At 43.6% G+C, this 26,966-nt stretch overlaps 1 protein-coding gene across 1 annotated transcript; it reads right to left on the bottom strand.

The window, feature by feature from the left end:
- Positions 1–2,618: 2,618 nt before the first annotated feature.
- LOC144719997 (calpain-9-like) lies at positions 2,619–25,076 on the bottom strand. Its single transcript, XM_078596399.1, has 20 exons — positions 24,409–25,076; positions 22,183–22,252; positions 20,592–20,710; positions 17,801–17,934; positions 15,608–15,779; positions 14,635–14,703; positions 13,776–13,861; positions 13,151–13,225; positions 12,342–12,502; positions 11,612–11,787; positions 10,541–10,734; positions 9,317–9,356; positions 8,583–8,660; positions 7,802–7,859; positions 6,907–6,971; positions 5,961–6,029; positions 4,974–5,052; positions 4,753–4,869; positions 3,837–3,895; positions 2,619–3,493 (listed from the first exon to the last, which is right to left on the bottom strand). The coding sequence occupies exons 1-20, from the start codon at positions 24,763–24,765 to the stop codon at positions 3,467–3,469; spliced, it is 2,205 nt and encodes a 734-aa protein (XP_078452525.1). The 5' UTR covers positions 24,766–25,076; the 3' UTR covers positions 2,619–3,466.
- Between the last annotated feature and the right edge of the window lie 1,890 nt (positions 25,077–26,966).

Genomic DNA, 26,966 nt, shown 5'->3' with positions numbered 1-26,966 from the left:
ATACACCACGCCGCCGTTGACCCTGGCCATTGACCGAGCAACCCAACGTTCCTACCAGCTCCCTCCGCAGGAGGAATGTGTTAGAATAGCGTGGTAAGGGGCCGTCCATAAATGACGTCACGCGATTTTGGACGATTTTTGACCCCCCCTCGTCACACGGCGTCACAAAAAGTCAGACCCCCCCTCAAATATGACGTCACAAAACTCTGCCCCCCCCCCCAAACCATATTTTGATTTTGAAAATAAAACATGCTTCAAATCGCTTTAAACTATTGTCATTGTAGTGCGTATTTAATGTGGCGCTGCACTCTGATGCTGTAGGAGAAAACATTTATTTAAAAGTCTATTTAATTAAGGAGAACGTGTTGTCTATATTTATTTAAAGTCGCGCATTTTGATGCGACATCACATTTCTCAAACCCCTTCCCCCATCATCACACATCGTCACAAATGTCTGACCCCCCCCCCTAGGTGCGTGACGTCATTTATGGACGGCCTCACGTCGTACGTTGAACTTCTTTCGCACCGTACGTAGCCAACCGTGCTAATCGGAGGTGCGGGGAGAGGACAACAAACCAAACACAAAAAGCAGTTCGGCTCCACCGTGAGTCTCCGTTCCCTGCAGCCACGCGGGACGCTGAATATGGCTATGGCTGCAGAGTTTGGTAGTACAGGTTGTTAACGTCGTTTATTGTGAAAATTCGGTCACAGTTCCTATGACCTGTACTGTTTCATTGCTTTCATGGCTTTATTTTGGTGATTTTCGAAAAGTTTTTTGGTTTGGCCATGTTTGTTGTAGTACAGAGTTAGACTGATGGCCTTAATCTAAGTTGTCTTGTGGTTGTTGCTGTTTGACTTGCATCCCACTGGGATTTTTGCACACAGTGTTGGTGTACGGTGCTTTTTCTGCAATATTTTGCTGTCTTTTCTTGGATTTTCTGTTTGCACATAGTCACTTTAAGATGTTTTCTTGTTCATGTTTTTGTTTTCTGTTTGTTGCAGTTGCACCCGATTCAAGAGCCGAATGGCTCACAGGGCTATACCTAATACATGAACTTGAACTTGATGGCGCAGAGCTCATGGTGGGGGGCTCGTGGGCTGCGTCGTGACTCGGTTAAATGACGTTGAAGGCCTTTGTTGGGTGCACCAATGGGAAGCACAGCACACGACTGGGAAGCACAACACAATGGAGAGTAATAGGCAAGCTCCGAGGTTTAATAAAGGTGTCAGTTTTGTACCAGTTTAAAGGGTAAAAACCTACTACTATATTTTGCCACTAGTAAAGGAGGTCTCATAGTTTAAATGCTTACCCCGAGCTCTCAATACTCTGATAGTGCACTGTTTTTGGAGTTGTACGCCTTTTGGTGTCATCTGGTCCAACACCAATGGAGACTAGGCTCTAAAGAAAGCTGTCTCGGATGTGGACCAATCAACTTCAAGGACAGTGCATATCATTATCATCATCAGAGTTGTTTCTTTTTGTTTGCATTTTTGACTACTTGTGTTATGGTTATTGCAAACATGATGTCTTGTATAAAGGTGTCAGTTTTGTACCAGTTTAAAGGGTAAAAACCTACTACCATACTTTAATAATATAACCGACCGCGTGGTCGTAGCAAGATCACGGCCAACGATAACGCGACACGAGCGTCAGCGAGTTGTGGCTCTCGGCAAAGACGACGCTCTTCTGACTGACGCAAGGGAACACTCTGATGGTGCGCCCAAAATTCGTTTTGGGGAAAAAAACACACAAATTAGTTTTGGTCGAGCCTACATAATAGAAATGGCTTCGTGTTCCCAGTCCACACAAAAAATGTAAGGTTAATATTCTCTCAAAGATAGATTTTTTTTAATAAGCCTTGGCAGAGCACACAGGGTTGGTTTCCCTTTTTATCTTCCCTATGGGAGAGAGCGAGTGATGCTTGTGTTGAATGCGGGGTAGCGGATAGGATTTAGACTGCTCCAAAGCGGTAAAGGATCCCCCTTGATGAAATGGATAAAGTAGCACTTGGTCGAGATCACCATATTTTAAAAGTGTTACCTACGGGAGGGGATGTGGCCTGCTAATAAAAGTCTTATCTGTACGGCCAAGACACACCCAGCAAAGATACTGAACAGCCCTTGCACGCTCCTGCCATTAAAATCATTCGATTATGTTACCTTGTCTTTAAAACTGTAAAGCGAATGGACGTGGGTGCTGTTAAGATTTTTGAACCCATGATCTCAGCAGTGTCGACCAATTTACAAAAATTCTACACATTCAATAAACTGCCGTAACAGGTTCACTTTGTAGAAAGATATTGCATTTATTAAAGCTTTTTTCAGTTGTGTTAAATGGAGCCCCAACACATGAAATGTGTGTGAAGAAAGGTGAAATACAACTCTTGCTAAAGCCACCTTAAATGAATGCCATGCATTTAAACTTGAAAAATTACATATTTTATCTGTGAACATTACTATACATTATATGGCGTTTCGTATATGTCGAGTATTTTTACATTTATACTCATTGTTTAGCAAAAAAGCATTTCATGCAGGGACATCCTGGAATGGCTGGAGGGTGAGATGAAGAAGAGTTTGCCTTTGTTAGTGTTTATCATTCACTTTGAAATCAGATCGAAATTTGCAACATTCTTTTACTGAGAGTTAAGTCAAGGCTTCAAAAACGAATTCTCACAATTCATTTGAGAGGTTTGTTTACCAACAACAAAAAATACACAAACGTATTTTCTATTGAAAAGAATGATGACAGTAATAAGGTAGATCAAGGTATGGAAGCGAGTTGAACAATTGTCACATTTTTTCCAAAGGCAGCTTATGTCCAGGGCTGCCAGATTTGTTCGTAAATAAGTGTCTAGACCTCTAGACAGAAGAACCTAAAAGCCCCACACAATTGCCAATATTGGAGCCCAAAAAAAGGGCACGCATATTTAAAACGTTTATTTTTCTTTCCATTTCACAGCTTTGAAAGAAAAACGACGAATTTGTGCACGGAATTCAATCTGGCAGCCCTTCCCACGCCTGCACCATTTTCCGATCAGAACTTTAACTCGCAATGACAATGAAGCTGTAATGATCTGACATCAGCGGAAATTGAAAATAAAGACTCGCCACAGTGCGACTGGCCATGCAAACCAAACTATGGGCGATGCAGTAATCCAGTATAGTATGTGCTCCTTCAGTGGAGGAATAGCAATGCGACACATACTCTCCTGAATCTCTCATGGCTAGCAGACCTCGACAGTGGAATTTTAGCTCATTAATATATTGTCACATGCAAGAATAGAATATCATCGGTAGTGTAAAGTGGTGAAATAAAAATCAGCCCAAATACTGGTAAAATTCCTGCAAAAATTGCAATCCAATTGGTAACACTCGTCTCCAACTGGTGGTCGGATACTTTTATTTGAACAAACTTTCCCAGAAACAAGACGCACCTGGCAGCTGTCGGAGTGACTGTGCGAGATCATGTGTACATGGTACAGACGAGCCACTGGGGGGAGAAAAAACGTGAACATTAGGAGGGCTGGCATTTAAAACAGTGTTAAAATCGTGATCAGGAAAACCACTTTGTGGGCTGTCATCAGTCGAGAGTGACCTATGAGGAAGCCTTAGAAGTGTGGAATTCCCAACAAAGAGCTGCCAAACAGATACAAATATCACCCACGCTCATTTGAGAATGGAAAATATTTGGCTTTTCAATGCGCCAAATGCAAAACTTTTAAATATGCCCGACTTATGTTTGTCTTAACTTTGTGGCGTATAAAAAAGGGGACTATACAATATGTCCTTCAGTTCCAATGGAATGGCAATCGCCTTGCGTTAAGGTGTCTTACCTGGGCAATCGTCATGGTGGCCACCCCAGCCTGTGCAGTTTGTAGAAACTGGAAAGCCTCTGCACACAACACAATTCAGTCTGTGACAAGCATTCACATCCGTATACTTTGTTGTCTAACATATAAAATAAGTGTGTTACTATATACTGGGTGTAATGGTTGGATACAATAAAAAATGTGACATTTGGTCTCAGGCAATGGGGCCCAATGGCCATAATATTGTGATAGGGCCACTCACATGAATTATAGCGGATATTGGCCTAGTTAGAATAGAACCGTCGATACAAACTGGCTCAAGAGGGAGTTTGCCTAACATCAAGCTGTCCAGCCTCCTAAAATGAATAAACTTTTGTACACACATTCAGAGACTGGCTCCTTCCACAGCAATGTGGGATTTTCACCGTTGGCACAGGACCATCAACAGAGAAAATATGCCATTGGAACCTCATTTGCCAGTATAAAATATGATAATTGTTTTTTTTACCCTTTATCTGGCAACAAAACTGACACCTTTTTTTTACAAGGAGTCATGTTTGCATAGACCACAATACCTGCAGTCATAATGCAAACAAAAACATTACTCTGATAATGTATGCACTTGTCCAACACCATGTGAGACTAGGCTCTAAGGAAAGCTGTCTCGGGTGTGGATCAATCAACTTCAACGACAGTGCATACATTATCAGAGTTATGTCTTTGTTTGCATTATGACTGCAGGTATTGTGGTCTATGCAAACATGACTCCTTGTAAAAAAAGGTGTCAGTTTTGTTGCCAGATAAAGGGTAAAAAAACAATTATCAGAGAAAATATGATTTGCGGAAGGAGACGCTGCGATGTTTGACCTGGCATTTAACTATAGAGAAAGCTTCTAAATTACGTCACTATGGCTATGGCGGCATAGGATAAGGAACTCACTGCAGGTGGCCTCAATCTTCAGCAAGCAGCACACAAATTTGTCCCAGCAAAGCTGCATCGATTGGTCGGCGTATCGCAGCACCAGCACTTTGCGAAGTCGATTGTTCAACGGGAACCCTGCACGAGGAATCATGAAGCGAAGGTTACTTAATGTGTCAGGTGAGCAGAAAGAGAGGGTATGCATGAGAACCACCGTGTTTTAGATTTGAGACACAGGCTACCTGCAGAATTGAGGGCAGTGTGCAGCTCGTAAGATGACATCATGCCTGATCCATCCTGGTCGAACCTCCTGAAAATATCCTACGTGGTAAGAACAATTGGACATTGAAAGGCATCACCGATGTGTTCTGCTACTCACATACAAAAAGGCCATTTACTTGTTTGTGATGTTATTACAAAATGTATTTCAGCACATTAGCTCATGCATATTGATGTTAATATACTACAAGAGGCCAGCTGCAGCATCTGTAAGCTACAATTAAAACCCTCTGATGGTCACACACCATTCATTAAACAATGATAGTATTTTTGTATCATTTAACAAAGGGAGGGTCAAATCTTCTCTCATTTACACTGATGTGATTATCAAATAATGTTTTTAATCATCCCTTTTCACCATGTGGTGGTTTGTTTACTAAAATCTCTCAGTAGAAACTGATAACATAACATCTCCAAATGGCAGCAGTCTTCAATCCCTAAATGCTGTCAAAATGTCCAATTTCAACTTTTTCTGTGCTGTGCATAAAGGTCATTGTTAAACATATTAGCACGTTGTTTGTTTTTTGGGTTTAAAAACAAAGTTGAGGTATTTTTAATTCATGCCTGTATATCTATGTCAACACCACCCCTGTATCATCTTTAAATTGAGAATTAATTAAGTTATTGATGAGAACAGCATTGGCAAGTCAATGCACGTGACCAGTTGTATTATCAATGCACGTGACCAGTTGTATTATCAATGCACGTGACCAGTTGTATTATCAATGCACGTGACCAGTTGTATTATCAATGCACGTGACCAGTTGTATTATCAATGCACGTGACCAGTTGTATTATCAATGCACGTGACCAGTTGTATTATCAATGCACGTGACCAGTTGTATTATCAATGCACGTGACCAGTTGTATTATCAATGCACGTGACCAGTTGTATTATCAATGCACGTGACCAGTTGTATTATAGCCCGAATCGTGGCCTCGTGTTCAACCTTCCAGGTCTTGATCTTGGCCCACAGAACCTGGAGCTCTTCAAAGCCCAACCGTCCTGACAAATGTGTCTGGTGGACACAGAGGGTTAAGGTTATATTTGTGGATATCCAGCAGGCATCAAATACTGTAAATGTCTGGACACGGCGGATGGCTGATTATTGATTAATTTTTAATTTGGTTGATCCATGAGCATTTCACGTAGTGCAACAGTTAAGTTGGTGAAAGCAAGTCTCTGCAGGGTTGTGTGATGTGTATGCATGTGTGGCTGCATGTGTGTGCACGGTGAAGATTGGTGGTATAGTGGTTAGTGTATTGGACTACCATAACAGATACCTGCTTGAACTGCTTGTCATGCACATCAGCAATAATTGTAATCTGGGCCTCTCATAAATGCGTATCTGGAACAGGATGTCACTATCATCACTGGGGGAGAGATTGTGTGTGTGTGAGCATGTTGCTGGGAAAATCTCCCCTCTTGTGCTGTCTGTTTTCATAGGTGTTTGCGAACAGAACAAGCTTTTACAGTGCATAATGTGAAAAGGGGGATATTTGAATCGTGTGTGTGTGTACGTGTGTGAGATCCAGTCGCAGTCCCTTCCTACAGACGAGGCTATATTGGCTGGGTTATGTGGCTCCCATGCCTAGCCCAACAACAACAGAGGGTGGAGGAGCAACGCTCACGAGTGGAACACCGGCCGACTAAAACGCAGCAAGTTGTTACAGTGGGGGGCATAAATGGTGCCATTGCGAGCCATTTCAGTCAGTCAACTCATAAGACCTGGGTCTGTCCCATGACCTGTCAGCGAAACTTCAACACTTCACATAGCCTCAAGGTGCATCTAGCCTGGCACAAGCGCCATAGTGACATCACCACCGCTTAGTGGTGCGTTGCGACTCTATTGTTGCTGTGTGTGAGAGGCTATGGGGGGGGGGGGTCGTGGATACATCCAGCAATGCGACCATGCTGCGACATGTCTCTATGCTGAAACTTTCTGTCTGCAATGCCTTGCCTGCAAACACACACACACAAAAGAACTCGTCACACTTACAATGTAAATAAGCCACCACTTTTATATTTCACGTGATGCACGATGAATGTGTATCGCCATCATCGCTTAATGTTTATACCGTGCCTTCCTTGCAGTACGTCTCAAGGTGCCGAGGCAAGGGGGGTGGTGGCTGTCCCAGTTGCAGCACCAGGTGAAGGGAGCACCAGCTAGCAAGTGGGACATTAATCTGCCAGTAGGTGGCGATAATACTACGTGGCTTCCCAAGAAGAAATTTTGCGAGTAGTTTTGTCAAATTTGGGAAATTTGGACCATGCCAGCAGCTGTAGCCGAGATGACCTACTTTTTTTTATACCAACACAGTATTAACCAGGACGGTCGATGGGCTCGACCCATGAACCTTTGCAATGAGCAGCACACGTGCATCCGTTCCGTTGGGGCATGTCACTCGCCCATAATATGAACAAAAAAAATATTGCAATGCTCAGAGAAAGTATGTGCTCAAGTTCAGCTAGTTCAATGGAGTCATCCCAGGTAATGACAGTTGCATAAATATGATCAAATTGATCAACAGTTTATTTGATTATATGTATCTCTTTACACTTCCTATTTAGATTGGTAGTACTGTTGGTGGAGTGTCAGATTCACAATTGCAAAGCTCTGAGCTCAAATCCAGGTCAGATATCAACTCAGTTCATCACCCCACCAGGGTCAATAATATGAGCAGAGTATCACTGTGTGGGAAATCAATAGCAGTGGCAAAAGTAGCTCAGAGCCACCATAACAGCTACGCACCACCAAAACACGCGTGATCATAGAAGCACTTTACTCACTTGTGTTTAAATGACTATTAAAAATCTTCAGCAGGTCATTTGGACGCACCTCCATTTCCTGCAAGTGAGAAAAATGTACACAGTTTAACCATCAATCCCAATAAACGTCTAATAATGTTGACTGTGAGCAAGTGACTGACATCAATTACAGTTATAGAGGGGCTAGAAACTGAAACTTGGCACAAATATAGATGAGCATGGCTATAGATATCTAACAATCCAAAAACAAAACGTTTTAAATCTTTGGCCCCCCAAAATTGTGTGTGTGGGGGGGGGGGGGGGCAAATTGAATAGTTTTGTTTTCAAATCTAGGCCCACAAAAGTTTGTATCTGAAGGTTTTAACCTAAATTTGAGATAGCATTTCGAAAAAAAATTCGGGCATTTTAAAGAAAGTATGATGCTAAAGTCAATAGAAAGTGGGCAAAGCCCACTTGCAGTTTATACTCTATGTTTATCTGGGAATGCATCAATTTTCCAAACTCTTTTTCAGGGTCCTGCTTTGGGACAATTAGCTAAACAGTACTGACCAGCAATGGGAGTTTTACGAAGCCTAACACACTACAGTTGAAATACTTAATAGAAAGGCAGAGCAGTGTTTTGTGCCATGCAATTTGCAGGGCAGATATGTAGACCTTTAATTTATAATGAGCCAAAATAAAATAAAAACGAGGCTTCAGCTAATGAGAAATTCTGGGGATGATAAAATATTGTCAGCATATGACCACACGTGAAAAGCTAAAGTCATGGTGTTCAGTAGCGTATCTAGGTAGAAGATCCAACCTCTCCTGCCACATCTGAGAAGACCATGAAGAGCTCCGCTTTCTCCTGCTCAGTGAGATCCAGGGAGGGCAGTCCCATCTGCAGAAATACAATTATTGTGTCCAAGCTTTAAATATACTCTGTAACATAACGCATTGAACAACCTTGCATGACCTACACACGTATTGGGCGATGTCCTTTTAACATGTATGGCCAAATGTCACAAACAGAAAATACAATAAGAGCTTACCGGGTGCCTCAAGGGACGAATGTTAGTGTCAGAGTTCACAGCCAATACTGCTCACATTTTGTCACGTTTAGCTATCGACAACAGTTGAGGCCACGTTAATTTGTGTGTGTGTGCGGTAATTGGTAACGGGACCGAGACTGTATATTCGCACACCAGAAAACCTGATTATTTTAACAGCATGCCATCAATGGCATATAATTTGCATGGATTTTAAAGAATCAATTTCCATCCGTATGAGTTGAAGCATATATTGTGATCGTAACAATGGATCAGAACTTAAAGCTTTCGTGACTGCAGGAATTCATATTCATGGGTCTTTCGGTAAAGTGACGTAGATAGGTTCAAAGAAAAAAATTAAATAAAAATAACATAAAACTACAATTATTTTTGATTATTTTCTTTGTACCTATCTATGTGACTTTACCGAAAGACCCAAGAATAATGGATCAGAATAGATGCATCATCACATGCATCCTGTATTCGTAAGAATGTTTAAAAACTGCACCTTTAAGGGAAGGTCTGCTGCTACTGTACTTTCGTCTTCACTGAAAAAACCCACACACACACACGGTGTCATACCATGAAACAACACATTCAAAAGGCTATGAGCTTCTTAAGTATGCAAGTTTAACATAAACGATCCTTTTGGACATATACAACGAATTATTTGGTAATGCTGCGATTCAGCCAATGGCTATGAAGAAGGGCTATTACCCAAAACATCGCCGATTATATATTTTTTTTATTTTAAGGCGGTGTTGTTGACAAGTGTGTTTTTGTAAATATATGCTGGCATGCCTACAACAAAAAAACACTGCAAGGTCAACCTGTATCACGTGAAGAATGGTTATCTGGTGAGAACACAGCCTATGAATGTAAATGGATAATATAATAATTGTCATTGTTTATTTGGTTACCCAGGAAAGATTAACTGAATGCCTGTAGGTTTTCTTTGTATGATGTTTGGCCAGTTCCAAAATAAAGAGAATTGGTTCATCCAGAAAAAAAAAACTCGACGTTGAATATACAAGGGATGAATATTAAACCGCAAATGATTTCGCAACCTAATTGTTGCACTGCCTCCTCCAAGCACCATCCAACTTAATCCGGCCCTGCCGACGGGACCGTCCGCCTATGTCTATTTTTATTAAATCCTTTATATTAAGTTCACTTGCTAGCTTGCTTGCGCGCTTATGACGGTGCAAATCTTTCGGTCGTTTTTTAACCCACTTCCTGTGATCCAATCGAGCTGACATTTTGCACACAGACTCGTTGTGCGTGACAATTTATTTTCGTGAAACTTTTTTTCCAAAATTTTCCACTTTTTAGGAAAAAAAAAAAGACATATTTTATTTAAAATACCAATGTGATAAAAATGAAACTCTTACTCAAGAAAAACAGAAATGAATAATAAAATAAAACCGATGCCACGCATATAAAGGATTTATACTGAAAAACTTTGTTTTTACGGGTTAATTTTTTATTTTACAAGGTAAGACCCACTGAGCTAGAAATAGCTCTTTTTCAGAAGCAACTTGGCCACAAAGTGGCTTATTATGTCGAATTTACAGCTGCCAAATACTCTCAATGCATGTTTCTATAAAAATGTATGCGACCGTGGGGAGAACATGCAAACTCCAAACGTACAGCCGTCAGGGTCGGGATTGAACCCACGACCTCTTGTATACCAGGAGAGGTAGTTAACATCTTGCCACTGTGGCACCCTTACCTCATGGAGCTGAGCTTCTCAGCGAGGATGCGCAGCACGAACCCGGCCTCGTGGTGTGGCTCCCGCGTCGATGGCACCACCGTGTAGGTGCCGGGCGGGAGACAGAACCGTACGAACACCTCCCGAGCCTCCACAAAGTCTGCCGTGCCGGCCACCGGGAGCCTTTCCCACCTCCGCTCGGCATCCTTGTCCTCCTGCTCAAACGAGCACTCAACTTCAACCAATTGTGGTATCAGTTTAATATTCTCGTGATCAGGGCCATTCATGCCAAAGCATGAACACCGTTGACTTTGGACAGAGCGATACTGTAATTTTTTTTCTCACGCGGATGGATAATGGACTGAGTTGTTCCCCGGATAAGGAATTTAACTTTGCAACCTTTCAGTTGTCAAATATTCAAAAGCCACATTGCCAAACAGACCTAATCCTGTAGGAATATTCACTCAGCAACGTTGACAGATGTGATTTATATTCAAATACCGAGAAACACTATATTTAGGTATATAGATACATATGTAGCAAACTATTAACTTTGAATGAGGATAAATACATTGTATTTGAATAATATATTTTGCACATATAGAAAAGACTGTAAAATATACATTGTAGGTATAAGTACATTTGGGGTAAATGGTCTGCGAACATGATTTGGATTGTTATAAACATAAGTGGCGAAACAAGTGGTGAAAAAAATACGTGTCAGTAAATAGGAAACATGTGGTGAGGATTAAGCAAATGAAAGCTTACTAATGGAATGTTTCAGTGGTCTGACACGTACACAAAACTCAAAAGCACCATCACACCGCAGTATGGACGATAGATTCAGTTCAACTGAGTACGTCTAACGCCATGGCATTGTCTAAGCATTTCTCGCTGAACAAAAATAGACAGATTTATTTTATCCGCACTAAAGTCCAAATTTAGTTATATACTATGCCCAAGTAGATGAACAGCAACTTAATCATTATACGAATGATAGTCCACATATTTAAAGTGTCTGAAACGTACGCGAGATATCATGCAATTGTCCAAGTTTGTTGTTGCAGAACTGGAAATGTTAAGACCACTCACCTGGAAGATACTGAATCCAATTGGAAAGAGTTGAGTTCTACAACCATGTGCAGAAAATCTCTGTGATTTTGTCTGAATCAGGGAGACAATGAATGAGCAGTCCACTTCACCATCAGTGGGGTCATCATCTTCTTTAAAGAGCTGAAGATTAAACTGTGGGTTGGTCCAGAATGTGCCTAGATGTGGGCACACACGCACACACGTCCCCAGTTTAGACAAAATACTGTTGAGGAATGTAATGTAAGAAAGTACCGATAAAGGCTGCCATGACTATAGGGGCAAAGTGGTCAGTGCCATGCCTGATCATCATCATTATTATCATCGGGATCAACACTGTAACTCTTACCCGTTTTAATGCTTTAATGTTCCACTTGAAATAGTTTGCCTAAGCTATAGGCCCCGTGCACTCACCTACAATTCAAGACCAAGTAATCATCACGGCCAAAGCCATTGATGCCACTACACCTCGCCACCCCTTTCCAATCTGCCATCTCCCACAGCTGCTGCACAGTAGACGGGCGACTTCCATGATCTGCCATAGCGTCCCACCATGTGATCCTAATTCATCTCCTCGGTCACCGGCCTCACGGAGACCATTGGTCATATTCAGTTCTAATTAACGTTGACATTATTAGGCAGGTGTGCATCATGACTGTGCGCTATAGAGTATGAATGGTATGTTATCGATAAGTTATCGATAAGGGGTGCATAGGGGAGATGCATGGGTAACCTGGGAAGGCAGAGCCCCCACCAGCGGAGCATCCGCGCACCCAGCAGCCCCGGTGCACAGTGAGAGAGCCTCTCTTGCATGTGTTCTCTCCCAGGTCAGCTGGGGTCAGGTGGCACAGTTGCATCTGTGTGAATGTGCTCCTGAAGTCCTCTAAAGACATCCTTGAAAAACAGAGGATTTGGGATGATGGGCAACCGGAAATTCTGTTAGCTGGATCCTATAATACATTTCTTACGAACCAAGATAAAACAACCTCTAAGTCAAAGGTCAAAGCGTCTTCCTCCTGCTCCAATGATTATGCAGCAGTGTTTATCTATAATGATGGCCCTGAGTCAGCGGTAGGAATTCCACATTCTTAAGAGAAGAGGGCATCTTTCCACAGAATTGTTGATTTCCCACCAAAATCATTGTTGATTTTCCCACCAAATAGTGAGGCATCATCAGCCGGTACTCATTTTGCAGACTCTTGAGGACAGATGATGGCCCAAATTGACCTTAATAGGGGTTTTTATTGAACAAATCCCAAAGAAAACATAAGCACACTGATATACTGCAGAGACAAATGTTTATATATATAAGGTTGCAAAATATCCCATGACATTGTTTACAAGACCAGAAACACAATGTAATTTCCAGACTTAGATCATTATTCATGAAAGCAGATGTTTATCAGAAACATTGAAAACTATGACCAGCATTCTTGAGGATGATTAGGAATTTATCCTGACCACCGTGCCATCATTCACCAATTGGCACATGGTGATGATGATGATGACGGAATTGTGACACATCCCCAAAATGGCACTCACCAAAATTCCTCGTCACTGACGAGAGACAAGAGGGCTTTTCTCTCTGGTGCCGCTATCTGCCGCCACTCCTGTGAGCTGTCAAAGGAAAATACATCGGGCACACAAAACACATTCGTTTTATATTTTTAGAAATGTTTCATGCGATTCAATTAAGTGTTCATTATGCTTACAGGTGTACGTAATGATAATTATAAAGAAGATATAATTAGCAGCTCTTTGGCAATCCACTCCTGGATGAAGGCCTCCCCACAGTGTCAATAATGGGAGTTGTTTGACCATACGGGACCGTAATGGTGGTCAGTGTGAGTTGATTAAAAGGGGAACTAGGACTGGTTGGGATCTTACTCGCTACTGACGTGAGCCGTGGCGACCTGAGTTCTATTTCTGGCCATGACTAACATCTGTGGCGCGTGACATCCGAACCAGTCCTGGAACCCCCCCCCCCCCCCATTCACCACCCTGCCGCGACTCTACGTGTTAAAAAAATATCGTCAAACAACCTCCACGACCAACACGGTAAGGCAGGCCTTGATCCATTGGGATAAATTATTATTCACGTGTAATTATTAAAGAGAGGTTAGAGAAATCCTAAGCAGCGATATATATTCTGCAGATGCACACTCACCGGTGTCCCCAGGGCCCCTTCCAGCGTGACTGTGCCCATGGATCCTTAAGTAACATCAGCGGCACTTTCTGCTTGGCCACACACGCCTGGACAGACGGCACAACACAATGCGTGTGAATTACATATGCGCTGTCAAAATGCAAATCTGAATCTGGGTAACACAAACGACTTAAGACCCAGGAGGACAAGCACCGTAGTTGGTCAGCACAGGCAAGAAACCTGAGATGAATTCCTGGTCCTCTAAACCAAATTATCATATATACTGAGTTTTTGGTCACAGCTCAGGTAACAATAATTGGAGAAATACATGTAATTCTTTACGTGTAAAAATATATATAATTTTAGACTATATTAGTTATACATACATGCAGGGTTTGTTCAGAACTCAAAAAATACTTTGAACAAGTGCCAAAAAATCAGCTGAAGGTTAGTACATTTTCCACACTTGACTACACTGCAGTCCAAAATGTCACTTTGAATACACTATATATACAGCCTATATATGTATTGCAAAATTTAAAGAAAAAAACTCCGTCTATTATCTGCATTGAAATTTTTACAGCTGTTTACAGACACCACGTGAATCTGTGGATAAACTCTCGGTCACTTTCCCCCCTTTGGCTCCAATTCTGTTACCCGCATCATCCGTGCACAGGCGCTGGAGAGTAATTGAGCATGTACGCGCACACGCTGCACAACAATCGAGCGCACGCGGGCGCGTGTGTACCGCAGAGGAGGCGAGCGGCTAGGCACGTGTGTGTGCGTGCGTGCGTTGCACGGCAATTGAGTTCGCATGCTCATGCTGCAGACCATCGTGGTGGGTGTGGACGAGGTGTACGCAAAGGTCCAGTTCGTGTACCTCCTTGATTCCTGTCACGAAGTACACGTGCCCCTTCTCCAGGCCAGATATGGCCTCGGGCTTCTCAACCTGCAAGAAATCAGCGCTCTTGGGTGGGTTACTGGTAAATATGGAATTGGTGCAATTACAGATGTCAAGGCGCCGAGCTGCTGGTCATCCTCAATGCTTCGTCGCGTCATAGTTTTAGTGCGGGAGTATACAGTGTGTAAGATTATAGTACACTAAATCAATAATAAGATATTTCTGTGAAAACCAGCATTCATAGATCAATTATCGATGCAAATAAATTTGACTGTACAATATATGCACGTGCGTAACTTTTTTTGCAGTGAAGACTTTTTCCACTGGGTTGACAATAAAATGAATACCCGTGCTTACATTTGGTTAAGCAACCAAGATGTGCAATTTATACCGTTATGAGATCAAAATGCAAACTAAACAACAGTTCACACATTAGCGGACAATGCAGCCATGTTATATGCAGTTAAGTGAGTTGCAAGGTAGCCAGCAGATGGCAGTACAATAAATAAATGCTTGATCATTCTGTGATTACTTTTGTGTGTTCGCTTCTCATGTTTGTGGGCTTTCATTGGATAACCTGATTTCCATCCACATGAAAAATCTTCACGAAGTAATGGCCAAACATCCCAATATTTTTTTTAAAATCAGAAAGCATATTTAAAAGTATATGACAGCGCTGAGAAAACTGACCATGCTGATGAAGTATGGTTAAACAACCCCATGACCGTGGAAAGGCCTTCATCTACAAGTAGATTTACAAAGGGATGAACATTGCAGTTTTTTCTAGAAAACGATCACTTACATTTCTGAACTTACATTTCTGGTAGGCATGATTAAGCAACGGTGAGTTATCTACACAGACGCGACAAACTGCACGGCATGCAAAGCAGGACATACAGCACGGTCATTGTGCCCATTGTCGTTCCAATAATTGGCGAAGTAATTCCCTCACGTCAACGGAGCAGGCAAGGAAGGATCCTCTTCGGAAGGCGGCCCTCATGTTTCGGTACAAGAGCTCTGGCGACTCGTCGGTCAGTGGCAGGGACTCCATGATGCCGCCCGTGAAATCTTCCATCGCCTCCCACGCACCCACGTCTCTCAGGGCTTCGTACGAGCCGTGAAGCCTGGGCAAGGGACAACACATCAATGCTCAATTGCGGAACGCCGGGACCCACTAGCAGTCTCTCGACTGCACCACGAGTTTAAAATATGCTCTTGTCATGAAAGTGAATATTTGAGACGCGTTGAGATTAAATCATAGGTGGCGCTGTGATCAGAGTGCTTGATTCACATGTGGAGGATCGCTCATTCAAATTCCTATTACGGGTCAACCCAGCTCATCTTCCCTCAAGAGTTTATAAAGTGATCATTGGTCCAACCCATGTGAGACTAGGCTCTAAGGAAAGCTGTCTCGGGTGTGGACCAATCAACTTCAAGGACAGTGCACATTATCAGAGTTATGTCTTTTGTTTGTATTATGACTGCAGGTATTGCGGTCTATGCAAACATGACTCCTTGTAAAAAGGTGTCAGTTTTGTTTACAGATAGAAGGGTAAAAAAACAATTATCATATTTTTACTGGCAAATGAGGTTCCCATGGTGAGTTTATAAAGTATCAACATGTACGAATACAACAGTGGGTTTCCCATTGGGAGACAGGTGCCTACTTTAGGAACGCTTCTAAATTTGTGTTCAGAGCCACTGTCGGAGATGAACACTGTCAAACAAAATATTTTGGGGTATATATTCTAGGGCCTAAGCAGCTCAAAAGTGGCTTATTGGTCTATACATATCAACTGAGTGTTGTCCCCTCTTTTATGCGGGTATTCTACACTCTTTTTTTCCTACCTCACTTATAAAAAAATATCAATGGTCAAATATCCCAATGAGGCTTTCTTGGATAAAAATAAATCTTGCAACATGGTGTCTATAACGTTATCCTTTATGAAATAATTATAATGAGACAACTTTGAGATAGATCAATAAAATGATACACCGCGATAATTCTATAATGAAACATTTGTCATACACATCCACGTCCATCAGGCATTGACGACACACATCGTATCGGGAATTGGGAGTCCCACATGTCCACCAACCCCTCGGCAGTGATTATTTTACTGGTAGGAACCTCCTGGTTACACCAGCCCACATGGGATTATTGTGTCCGTCCGTCGTGAAGGGAGAGGCTGGGTGGGGAGGGAGGGGCTGGGTGGGGAGTGTGGGGCTGGGTGGGGAGGGGAGGGTGGGGAGGGGCTGGGTGGGGAGGGGCTGGGTGGGGAGGGGCTGGGTGGGGAGGGGCTGAGTGAGGGGTGGGAGGAGTGGGGCTGGGTGGGGAGGGGCTGGTCACCCCGTGGTGCCCTTATAAAACTCAACGTGTAACCTACTCACGCCGGCTTGTGCCCGCCCTCACAGTCGGGCATATTTGCGGAATACACCACGCCGCCGTTCACCCTGGCCATTGACCGAGCAACCCAACGTTCCTACCAGCTCCCTTCGCAGGAATTTGTTTTAATTATTCTGTTATACTCGTAATGCATTTCTCGAAGGGCCTGCACTCATTTCACACAATAAGGGTGCGATTTGAAATGCTTTTGTGAACTGTGCTCCAATGTGGAATTGACTTTGGGACGACATTACATCGCTGCTCTGACATGTTCAACAGTTTCCCGAGACAGCGTGGTGATGCTAACATGTAATTTCATTTCAATGTGTCTCATAATTTTACTTTGATGATAGGAGCACAACGTTCCTCGTCATCCCAGCAGTGGTTTTCTCCACTTTGGAACTCTCATTTCACATGAAAAACATTTCAAACCTAACTAGGTACACATTTTACTTTCTCTTGTAAGGAATTCCATTTTGTTGGAGGGTACTCATCTCACATCGAGCGGTACAAAAAAAACGACGAAATAAAACGCAAATTTTGTCAACATTTCAACCCCGTAGCTAAAACTGCTGTCAAATTAGAATTCGTCGGCAATCAATGATCCCTTTACGGACACTGTGTTTTTATGACAATAATAATAATGGCTCATACACCAACTGAGCAGTGTAATGGTTAATACATTACCATTAAAACGATATAACGAGAACTGAACGCGTTGACATGAGTGTGCCGCTGGCTGCACGCTTACGCCCCTACTTGGCGTAAGCCTTTTCCAGCAAAGCTGCCCAGAACTCATTGTGCTTGGGCGAGTGCACGAACACCAGCTTGTTGTTGTAAGTGGGGAGGCGGTCATCCACAACCACGTCCACCCATTCTCCAAACTGCCAGAACTGTGAAGAGGCAAGAGCGATGCACAGACAACGGCAAATCTTGAGAGGTCTTCGAGTGATCAATTGAGAGGTGTCCTACCGGGAATATGTGGAATTTCCGCAACCGGCCTAGGACTGCCAATGAAGGTGAACAAGGAGATGCTTTGATTTGTATTGATTTATAACTCCACTGGGGCAGTGTTGGGCTTTCAACGGGCTGCAAAAACAGCTAATTAAAGTGGATATTCGATCATTCATAGTCAGTCAACGATACCAGTGATCAATATGTTCTGAAACATGGCCAGAATACAAGCACCAATCAACATGCTGAAATTACTTTAACACACTGTGAACCATGTGTTACGTTATGGGCACGTTGCAAATGTATATTGTCGTAATAATAGGTTACGACCTTGGTTTCTGGGTGACATTACCGACAGCACCATTAGCGAACCAATCAGGGCAGTTTACCTGCTCCAATGAATGCCTCTGCCCTGCCCGACTCTCATTTCAAGCACTGTTGTCTTTCTCTTCCTAGTCAATTCCGCAGTGCAATCACTGCCAAATATCACCTTTTACGGAAGGACTTGCCAACATTCTAACGCTCAAAGCGTGGGGGAAATTTAGTCTCTGCAAGCATGACCTGCATTCTTGACCTGCATTTTCCCCTCAGTAAATAGTCCAAGGTTGCCACACCGCTGTTCGTTGGAGAAATAACAGCCCCACAAGACACCGTGCGTGACCTTTACGAAAAATGCGGCAAGAGAACATGGAGACGGTTTGTGTGCTAAACATTGCATAGATTCGCAATATCCTGAAGACAACCTATCTGTCGTATCTCCATGGCCAGGAGAGCCATTGTTAGCACACACAACACAGACAAACAAACGACCTAATGCATTTTTACCTTAACCTCTGGCCTTTAGAGAAAAAACCCTGATAAAAGACTGCAGATGCCAGCGATGGCCTTACAGTGTAAAATCACAATGGGCTCCAATCAGATTTCAAACACAATAACTGGATTATTTTATATAAGTCAGCAACAACCCGTGCTGTGATTCTTTTTTTTTATTAAACCAGATCCTTGTTAAAACTGCATTGCATGGGTGACCTGCATCCTAATGAGTCTTCGCCCTTCATCACCTAATGCAGGGGTCGGCAACCAAAATAACAAGAAGAGCCATTTCTTTCCAATTCGGTACAAAATTCAGTATTTCAAGAGCCGCAATGCATCTGAGTACATACTGTACATACTGTACATACGTACATATGGTCAAGCAGCAGCCCGTAAAGAGCCGCATGCGGCTCCGGAGCCGTAGGTTGCCGACCCCTGACCTAATGAATTAACACCATGAATGGAAGCTGCACTTTGCATCTACGTGACCCCAATAATCCCTGTAAATCTTTACCCGTCAGTTAGGCCATGTTTTTTTTTCTCTCACTAGATGCTACGAGTGGCAAATAAAGTGTTGAAGACTCCGCAAAGATAATTTAGCACCAAACCTGCATTCTTTGCAAAATGGTAAAAGAGTGACACACCACGAAGAGTCTGTGGAGCGTTAGTGGCAACATCTTGCATCTATTAGAAGTGACGTCACAGCTGCACAAAGCAGCCGAGGTCACAAAGCAGTCTCGTGGTTCCCAACCTGTGCTATGCGTTCCCCCGTGGGGTACCGGTACATGTGACATCACCAGGAAGAATGCGAGGAAAAGTCACGAACAGGTAGTGGTCACATGGGTTACGGTCAGGTAGCGTTACGAAGCAGTGCTGCTGTGTGTTTGTCTGCTAGTAATTATACAGCTATATACCTTATACTGGTAGTAACCTCCTGGTTACACCAGCCCACAGGGGATTATTCTGTCCGTCCATCCGTCGTGCATCCAAAAATGGGAGCGGTGGGGCTGGGTGGAGAGGGGAGAGTGGGGAGGGAAGGGCTGGGTAGGGACGGTGGGGAGGGGCTGGGTGGGGAGGGTGGGGAGGGGCTGGGTGGGGAGGGTGGGGCTGGGTGGGGAGGGGAGGGTAGGGAGGGGCTGGGTGGGGAGGGTGGGGAGGGGCTGGGTGGGGAGGGTGGGGCTGGGTGGGGGGTAGGAGGGGTGGGCTGGGTGGGGAGGGGCTGGTCACCCCGTGGTGCCCTTATAAAACTCAACGTTTAACCTACTCACGCCGGCTTGTGCCCGCCCTCACAGTCGGGCATATTTGCGGAATACACCACGCCGCCGATAACGATGGCCATTGACCGAGCAACCCAACGTTACTACCAGCTCCCTCCGCAGGAATGTGTTTTGTTGTATAGCATTGAGATAACCTCTGCACTTGGATGCCTCAGCCATTCACGTGCTCTGCTTTGTGCAATTATGTCTTTAGAGAGGTTCATACATTTTCTTTCGTTATTTTACATCAAGTTTATTTTCGTGTACATTTTTGTTGTTGCTGCTGCTATTTTAGTGGTTGCTTTAAATAAAAACTTGGCCTCGTCATAGGAATATGGAATTTCCACCACCAGTTCAGGGCCACCAATGAAAATGAACACCGGCCCCACCTTCATTCAAGTAGTCAGACACTTTCACCTGACCACAGTTATTGAAGCGCACATTTTCATCGTATCTACGTGGAGGCGATCTACACGTGGGTGTTTTCGCCACGAGTGAGCCGTGTCTAAAGTGGACGTTGGCGTCACCTGGAAGTGGAAGATGCCGGCGTAGCCGTCGCTGAAGCTCTGTCCTTCTGGCACCACGCGAGCCAACAGCCTGGGGTGCAGGGTCAGGGACGCAATGGCTGCCAGCAGCCAGCAGTCGCCTGCTCTCACACATTCACACATCATCTGACATGCTCTATCCAACGCTGGATAAAGGCCTCCCCAAGCTGTTTCCATCTCTCACGGTCACGCAATGCACGTGAGCTGATCTCATTGCGCCATCTCTGCGGTTGCTGCTCAGTCGTAAGTCTCAACCACCAGCCACCATCCCTTCTCGCAACGTATCCTGCCCATACCCACTTGTATTTCTTAACAGTCAATTTAATGTTTGTATGTTGAATGATCCATGTGTTTATCTTTCTGTCTCTCATTGTAATTCCACGAATGCAACTTTGCGTGCTTCTTTGCGCACTTTTCAGCTTTCTGATCCATTTTTTCTCAATATTTATGTTTGTATACTCTCAAATAAAAAACAAAACACAAAGATCCCAGTCATACATACTACATTAGCAAGCGTGATGAGTCCTTTCAAAGGAAAAGACAGTCCAACACAGTACACGAGAACGTGGGGATCTCACCACGTTGCGTGCGCCTGACATGGTGCACTTTGAAGCCAAGAGACTTCCTGGCAGGTCGCGGGTCAAACTCGGGTATTGGAGGTCAGCAGACACTCTGACAATGGGTCCACCATCTAGTCCAGGGGTGGGGAACCTTTTTTCTGCCAAGGGCCATTTGGATATTTATAACATCATTCGCGGGCCATACAAAATCATCAATTTAAAAATTAGCCCGTTATATTTGGTCAAACATTTCATTAACTCACCCCTAATGTGATGGCTGGAACAGACCAAATGATTTTGCGGGCCTTAAACGGACGTTCCCCACCCCTGAATTCTAGTCTGATAGGCTATAGATAGAGGCAAGTAGCTTTCGTGAGCACCTATAAAAGCCAGGAAAGCACACAAGTGGGCAGAGGGGTGAAAAGCTTTCCTGGGCATGCTTGTCTCTTTTGCGTGTAGCGTCACCAACCATGCAGCCATCAATGCAGAGTGCTAGCATTGACTGGCAGAGGGAAATACACCCTCTATCGATCTGTGTCTCTTTCAAAGTAATGCCTTCATCTGGCATGCACAGTTTATTTTCATTCTGTGTTGCATAATACATGAGTTCCTCCTGTACACTGGACAAAAAGGCTGATGTTAAGAGCCACTTTCGTCACTCTCATATCAACACAGTAAAGTATTAACAGCATCTACAGTGCAGTGATGTTGATATTCAGCAAACGTTTGCGGAGTGAAATCAATTTCGACGGGCTTGTAAATGTAAGTTCCTTGAAATTATTCATGTAAGAGCAACGCACTGTAAATTCAGAGAGGCCGTTCAATGCCATAGGACAAAGCGATGGTGCCGAAAGTGACTGTATATGACAAGAAATAAAATGATTAGAATGTGGCCTTAAGAGGAGTTGCTTAAACATGAATAAGGTTAGTATGTAGAAAGACAGGCAGATAATATTTACAAAGCAGTATCACTGAGAAGTTGTGGTCACGTCGTTTATTCTGGGTTTTCTTACCAAAATCCCCTTGCTTCATGTCAGTGCAGTCCAAGCTGTCGACCATAAACACTGCATTCTGGGAGATCTCCTGCCAGCACATTGCATCATTAGAAAACATAACTTTGTTGAAAACACAACATTTGTTACTGATTTGCGAACAGTGCTACTGAAATAAACACTTTCACAGCGGCAAGCCCATCTGAAGAGTGCTATTTTTCTCACTAGCAGACACATCACATGTTGTGGTTAGTTAATTAGCCTCCAACATACTACTGAACTGAGTGCTATTTTTGGCATCAACAGCGATGCTAAAAAAATATGGTGATAAATTAAAAGCTTCCAAGTATCTTTGCACTCTTCTAAACATTAGTCATTGCTATGTTCCAATGGTGATCCTGAGCTAGTGGTGGAATATTCACATTTCCTATTATTGGGGGACAATCTCTCTTTCAAGGGCTCCTCTTGCTTAGGAACGCAATTCGACTTAGGAACTTTCAGAGATACGACCAAACCTGTTCGTAGCGAGTTTTTCAAAAGAGTAGAGAGGAAACACGAGCACCAAAGGGAGTTAGCATCCACATCTACACAGTATGATCAGGCAAGAGGCACCGTCAGAGGTCGCAAACGGGTTTTGATTCCTTACCCGTACCCGTACCCGGCCGGGTACGGGTTCCCGTTCCCTACCCGTACCCTACCCGAAATGAGTAACAAACGGTTACTCACCAGTGACTCACGGCCTACCCGTACCCGTACCCGGCCGCACCAGGGTCGCAAACGGCTACCCGTACCCGTACCCGGCCGGGTACAGGTAGCCGGGTATCGGGTAGGGTACGGGTATCGGGTACCCGGTTGCGACCTCTGGGCACCGTGCAACTTCAGCCGAACAGTTTTAGCTCACAACTTGTGATAATGATATGCTGAGTCTCGATAGGGTCTATTCATGTCATGCTTTATTTGCAATGCAGTTATCCATCATTACTTATGGGGTAACATATTCAATTAGCTTGAGCGAAAACAAATAATGTTTCTGTTAAATGTCTAAATGTGTTTAAAGTGATTTGCATTACAATTATTTTTTTAACATCCTACACGTAACATATTTATTATTTTTAAAATAAGGGGCCGTCCATAAATGACGTCACGCGATTTTGGACGAATTTTTGACCCCCCCCCCCCTCGTCACACGGCGTCACAAAAAGTCACCCCCCCTCAAATATGACGTCACAAAGCTCTGCCCCCCCCCCCAAAAAAAAATAAAACATGCTTCAAATCGCTTTAAATTATTGTCATTGTAGTGCGTATTTAATTTGGCGCTGCACTCTGATGTTGTAGGAGAAAACATTTATTAAAAAGTATTTAATTAAGTAGAGCGTGTTGTTTATTTAAAGTTGCGCATATTAATGTGACGTCACATTTCTCACCCCCCCCCCCCCTCGTCACACATCGTCACAAATGTCTGACCCCCCCCCCTAGGTGTGTGACGTCATTTATGGACGGCCCCTAATTGTATCAAAATTATACAATTTTCGTACCTATTACAAACAATATTATTTTCTACATACTTGTAATTTGAAGGATTCTGTTAAAACTGTATAAACCATATTATGGTATTTAACTGGCCAAAACTATGCAGGCTATTGGGATTTGGCCCAATTCAAAGGTAAATAATTGATTAAAAGTTTATTTTTGATAACAATCTCTGCAACATGCTTATAGCAATGCAGCCATGTAGTAAAGCAGCAGGCTCCCAATAACAAGACAATGAGTTTGAATCTCAACTTGAGCCAATTCAGTCCATTATTTATCCACGGTCATAAAATAAGTACTATCCGATGAGAACCACTTCTCGGGAAATTTGAGGTTGTCATTAGGCAATGCCTAGTACCACTGAATTGTCCTAATTTGGTAGGGAGAGTGGCTGTTCTAATTAAGGTTCGGGTCTACCGTGGAAATGTCATATTGACACCATATGGTCCAGTAGGTTAACAGAGGTCCCCTTACTCATACCCTTATGCCTGGTCACTAAACTCACTACCACAGGGATATACAGTATGTGGAGTGTTCACGTGATGAAAGAAAAGTGGCTCCTGTTTTTTAGGCAATATTTACATTTCCACCACTTTACCAACCCAGCCCATCAACGTCATCCATCCAGGCGCCAGGTACTGGTAGACAATCGTGATTTCTGTGGCAACAGCAAGTCAACGGCCAGGGCATTTTGTTGTTTTGTGTGTGTTTACCCACCAGTGGTCGCCTCCACATGACAGTCTTGAGCTTGCCCAGGTCCGCAGGTAGCCGCCCCGAGCCCAGGGATTCCATGTCCGCGTTGAAGAGCGGATCTTGGAAGAGGTCTCCCCGCTCCGTTGTCGCCCGGCGCAGGGCCTCGTAGTCCTGGCGTGGCGTGGCACCCAGCTCGGCACGGCCACCGCGGCCCCCGTGGCAGCCGTGACCTGGCGGACCCTCGGTTCCCACGACCGACCCTGCCCCGTTTTGCTCCGACCCTGAACTCTGCGCCGAGACTTGACCTGGCCTTGACCCCGATCCGCACGCTCCCGCAGTGACCCCACGGGAGGATTCTGATGCCGCTCGCTGCTGCTTCATCTCAGCAGCGAGCTACGGGCACTGAGAATCGAGGTGCAATCCCTCTCAAAGAGCAACCGCCACCACCATCACCATCATTGTTATTGTTACGAGCGCTGCCTCGCCTCTCACGCTTTGCCTGCCGCTATCTCCGGTACTGCACGGCGGTGATGACGAGGAGGGTTTTTGGTATGATCACAAATAAACATGGGCAATGGCGATGAGAAGAATTGGGATAACGACGACGACGACGGTGATGATGGTGGTGCAGCCCTTGCTGCTTGGTGCTGCGTGAGATTCACGGATGTGGCAGTCGCTCCCGCTGCCTGCAGGGAGGCTTCTCCCCCCCCATCTCCGACTGCTGATTAACACTAAACCGCAACCCTGCTCTGAAATCGCATGATGTGTTTGAGTTTTGTTGTTGTTGTTGTTAAATGTATACGTTCAAATATCGACAGTGTATTTGATTAAAACGTGTTTAATGCGTTCCCAATTAATTATGTTTGATAATCGACAACATTTTTACATATACAGGATTTATGTTTGATAATTATCTACACTATATTTAAACGCTGAATATGTATACAGTGTGTTTAATTTAACGTGACCTCGATTGTGAAGCATAATGTAAAACAAACGTAATTTAAAAAAATGAAAATAATAATGAATTAAGAATCAAACAAATGCAACAAATATCATACCATCCCCGGCAAACCTCCACCATTGGAATTACATTCACAGACGCGAATTAGAGAGTCGGGAATAGATTCGCAGGTTTAATGTACATCACTCGGACTGGTATTTTACAAGTTTCATGGGCTTTGGCAGTGACCGACAGTCTAGAAAAAAACGACTGCCGAGCCGGCAGCCAAAGGAATTGAATTCGTCACTAGAGGACGCACATGGCGAGGAGATTGGAGCAAGGTACTTAAAGTTGGATTGCTAACAGCGTAAGATCGTGAGACTGCGGTGGTTTGGGGAGGCGTAGAGCCAGTGCCTAATTAAGCTCGTGCGGGGTTTGTAGAATGTTATAAAGGGGCCCTAAATAAAAAAAAATATTAAAACACAAATTTTTAACTTGCATAGTAAAGTAATTGTAATTTTTCATTTGCTATACAGCCAGATACGACAAATCGCTAACCTTAAACACCCAGTCGTTCATAAAAGTAGAAGGCGGTATAGTACTATCGTAATAGAGCAAGTGCAGAATCACTGAACCGGAATTAATAGCTTGAAAGCATTTAGCACGGGGCCTTTGAAAGTGCGGGGAACGTAGCATATGTAACGACTTTTGCTACGAGGATAATCCGGCATTGCCTATAGCGGTTGATTTGCCGTGGAAGATACCGATGAGTATTGTTCATAAATTATCAGCATGGTCAGGATTGCTAACATAATATCACACCGTGTTGCCAGATATTATAGGCCACAGCCCATCTTCGACAAAAACGAGCCCTGGCAATCACAGAAGGCAATATTGTCCAACATATTGATCTGGAGAGCCCATAGAGACTGATAGATTGAAATCTGGTCTTTTTAAAAAATATAGAGATGACAAAAGAGATGAAAACGATTGTATTTATTTATTACAAAATGTTTCGCAAAAGTGTTTTTTTATACCACTCGCTGCAATGTATGAAACTGACGGCCCGATTTTGATTTAAAGCTTTCGTGACTGCAGGGATTCATATTCTTGGTTCTTTCGGTAAAGTCACGTAGAAGGGAAATAATAAAATAAAAAATATATAAAACAATACAATTCTCACGACGTTTAGACTGCAACACAAGCAATCATCATCAGGTGTGAAATCCACAGCAAGACAATTTGAAAAAAGTGGCGGTTTTTGTGTTGCAATCGAAACAGTCGTGAGAATTTTATTGTTTAATATTTTTATTATTTTATTATTTCCCTTCTACGTGACTTTACCGAAAGAACTAAGAATATTACGGCCCGATGTCAAATCGACTGCTGGGTGCAGCCCTTCCCCTCTCCGTGTCGTGAAAACACTTCACTGCAAGGTTCCCAACCCTTATTCACGACGTATATCTCTCTTTGGCCTCTATGTGCCATGAAGAAGGGGGCATTTTCCCGAAACGTCGCCTATTGTATATTTATACTTCACTCGCTGATCAGTGCGGGTTAGTGAGAGGGGGGTAAACTGGTAGCGTTTCAGATATCACTGCAGCGAGTGATATCTGAAACGCTCCTGGCGAACAAACTA

Source organism: Lampetra planeri, chromosome 7 (assembly GCF_965212315.1).
Source record: "Lampetra planeri chromosome 7, kcLamPlan1.2.h2, whole genome shotgun sequence".
Classification (NCBI taxonomy): Eukaryota; Metazoa; Chordata; class Hyperoartia; order Petromyzontiformes; family Petromyzontidae; genus Lampetra; species Lampetra planeri.
This window is presented reverse-complemented; position numbering and strand designations above follow the sequence as displayed.

What these genes read in the sequence shown, in the direction of transcription:
- LOC144719997 (XM_078596399.1), bottom strand. Translation starts at nt 24,765, where the DNA reads ATGAAGCAGCAGCGAGCGGCATCAGAATCCTCCCGTGGGGTCACTGCG. An exon ending in CAGCAGACCTTCCCTTAAAG is followed by an intron (nt 8,661 to 9,316) that starts GTGCAGTTTTTA and finishes GTATTTCTGCAG; the next exon opens with ATGGGACTGCCCTCCCTGGA. An exon ending in TAATAGTCATTTAAACACAA is followed by an intron (nt 6,972 to 7,801) that starts GTGAGTAAAGTG and finishes GTGTGTTTGCAG; the next exon opens with GCAAGGCATTGCAGACAGAA.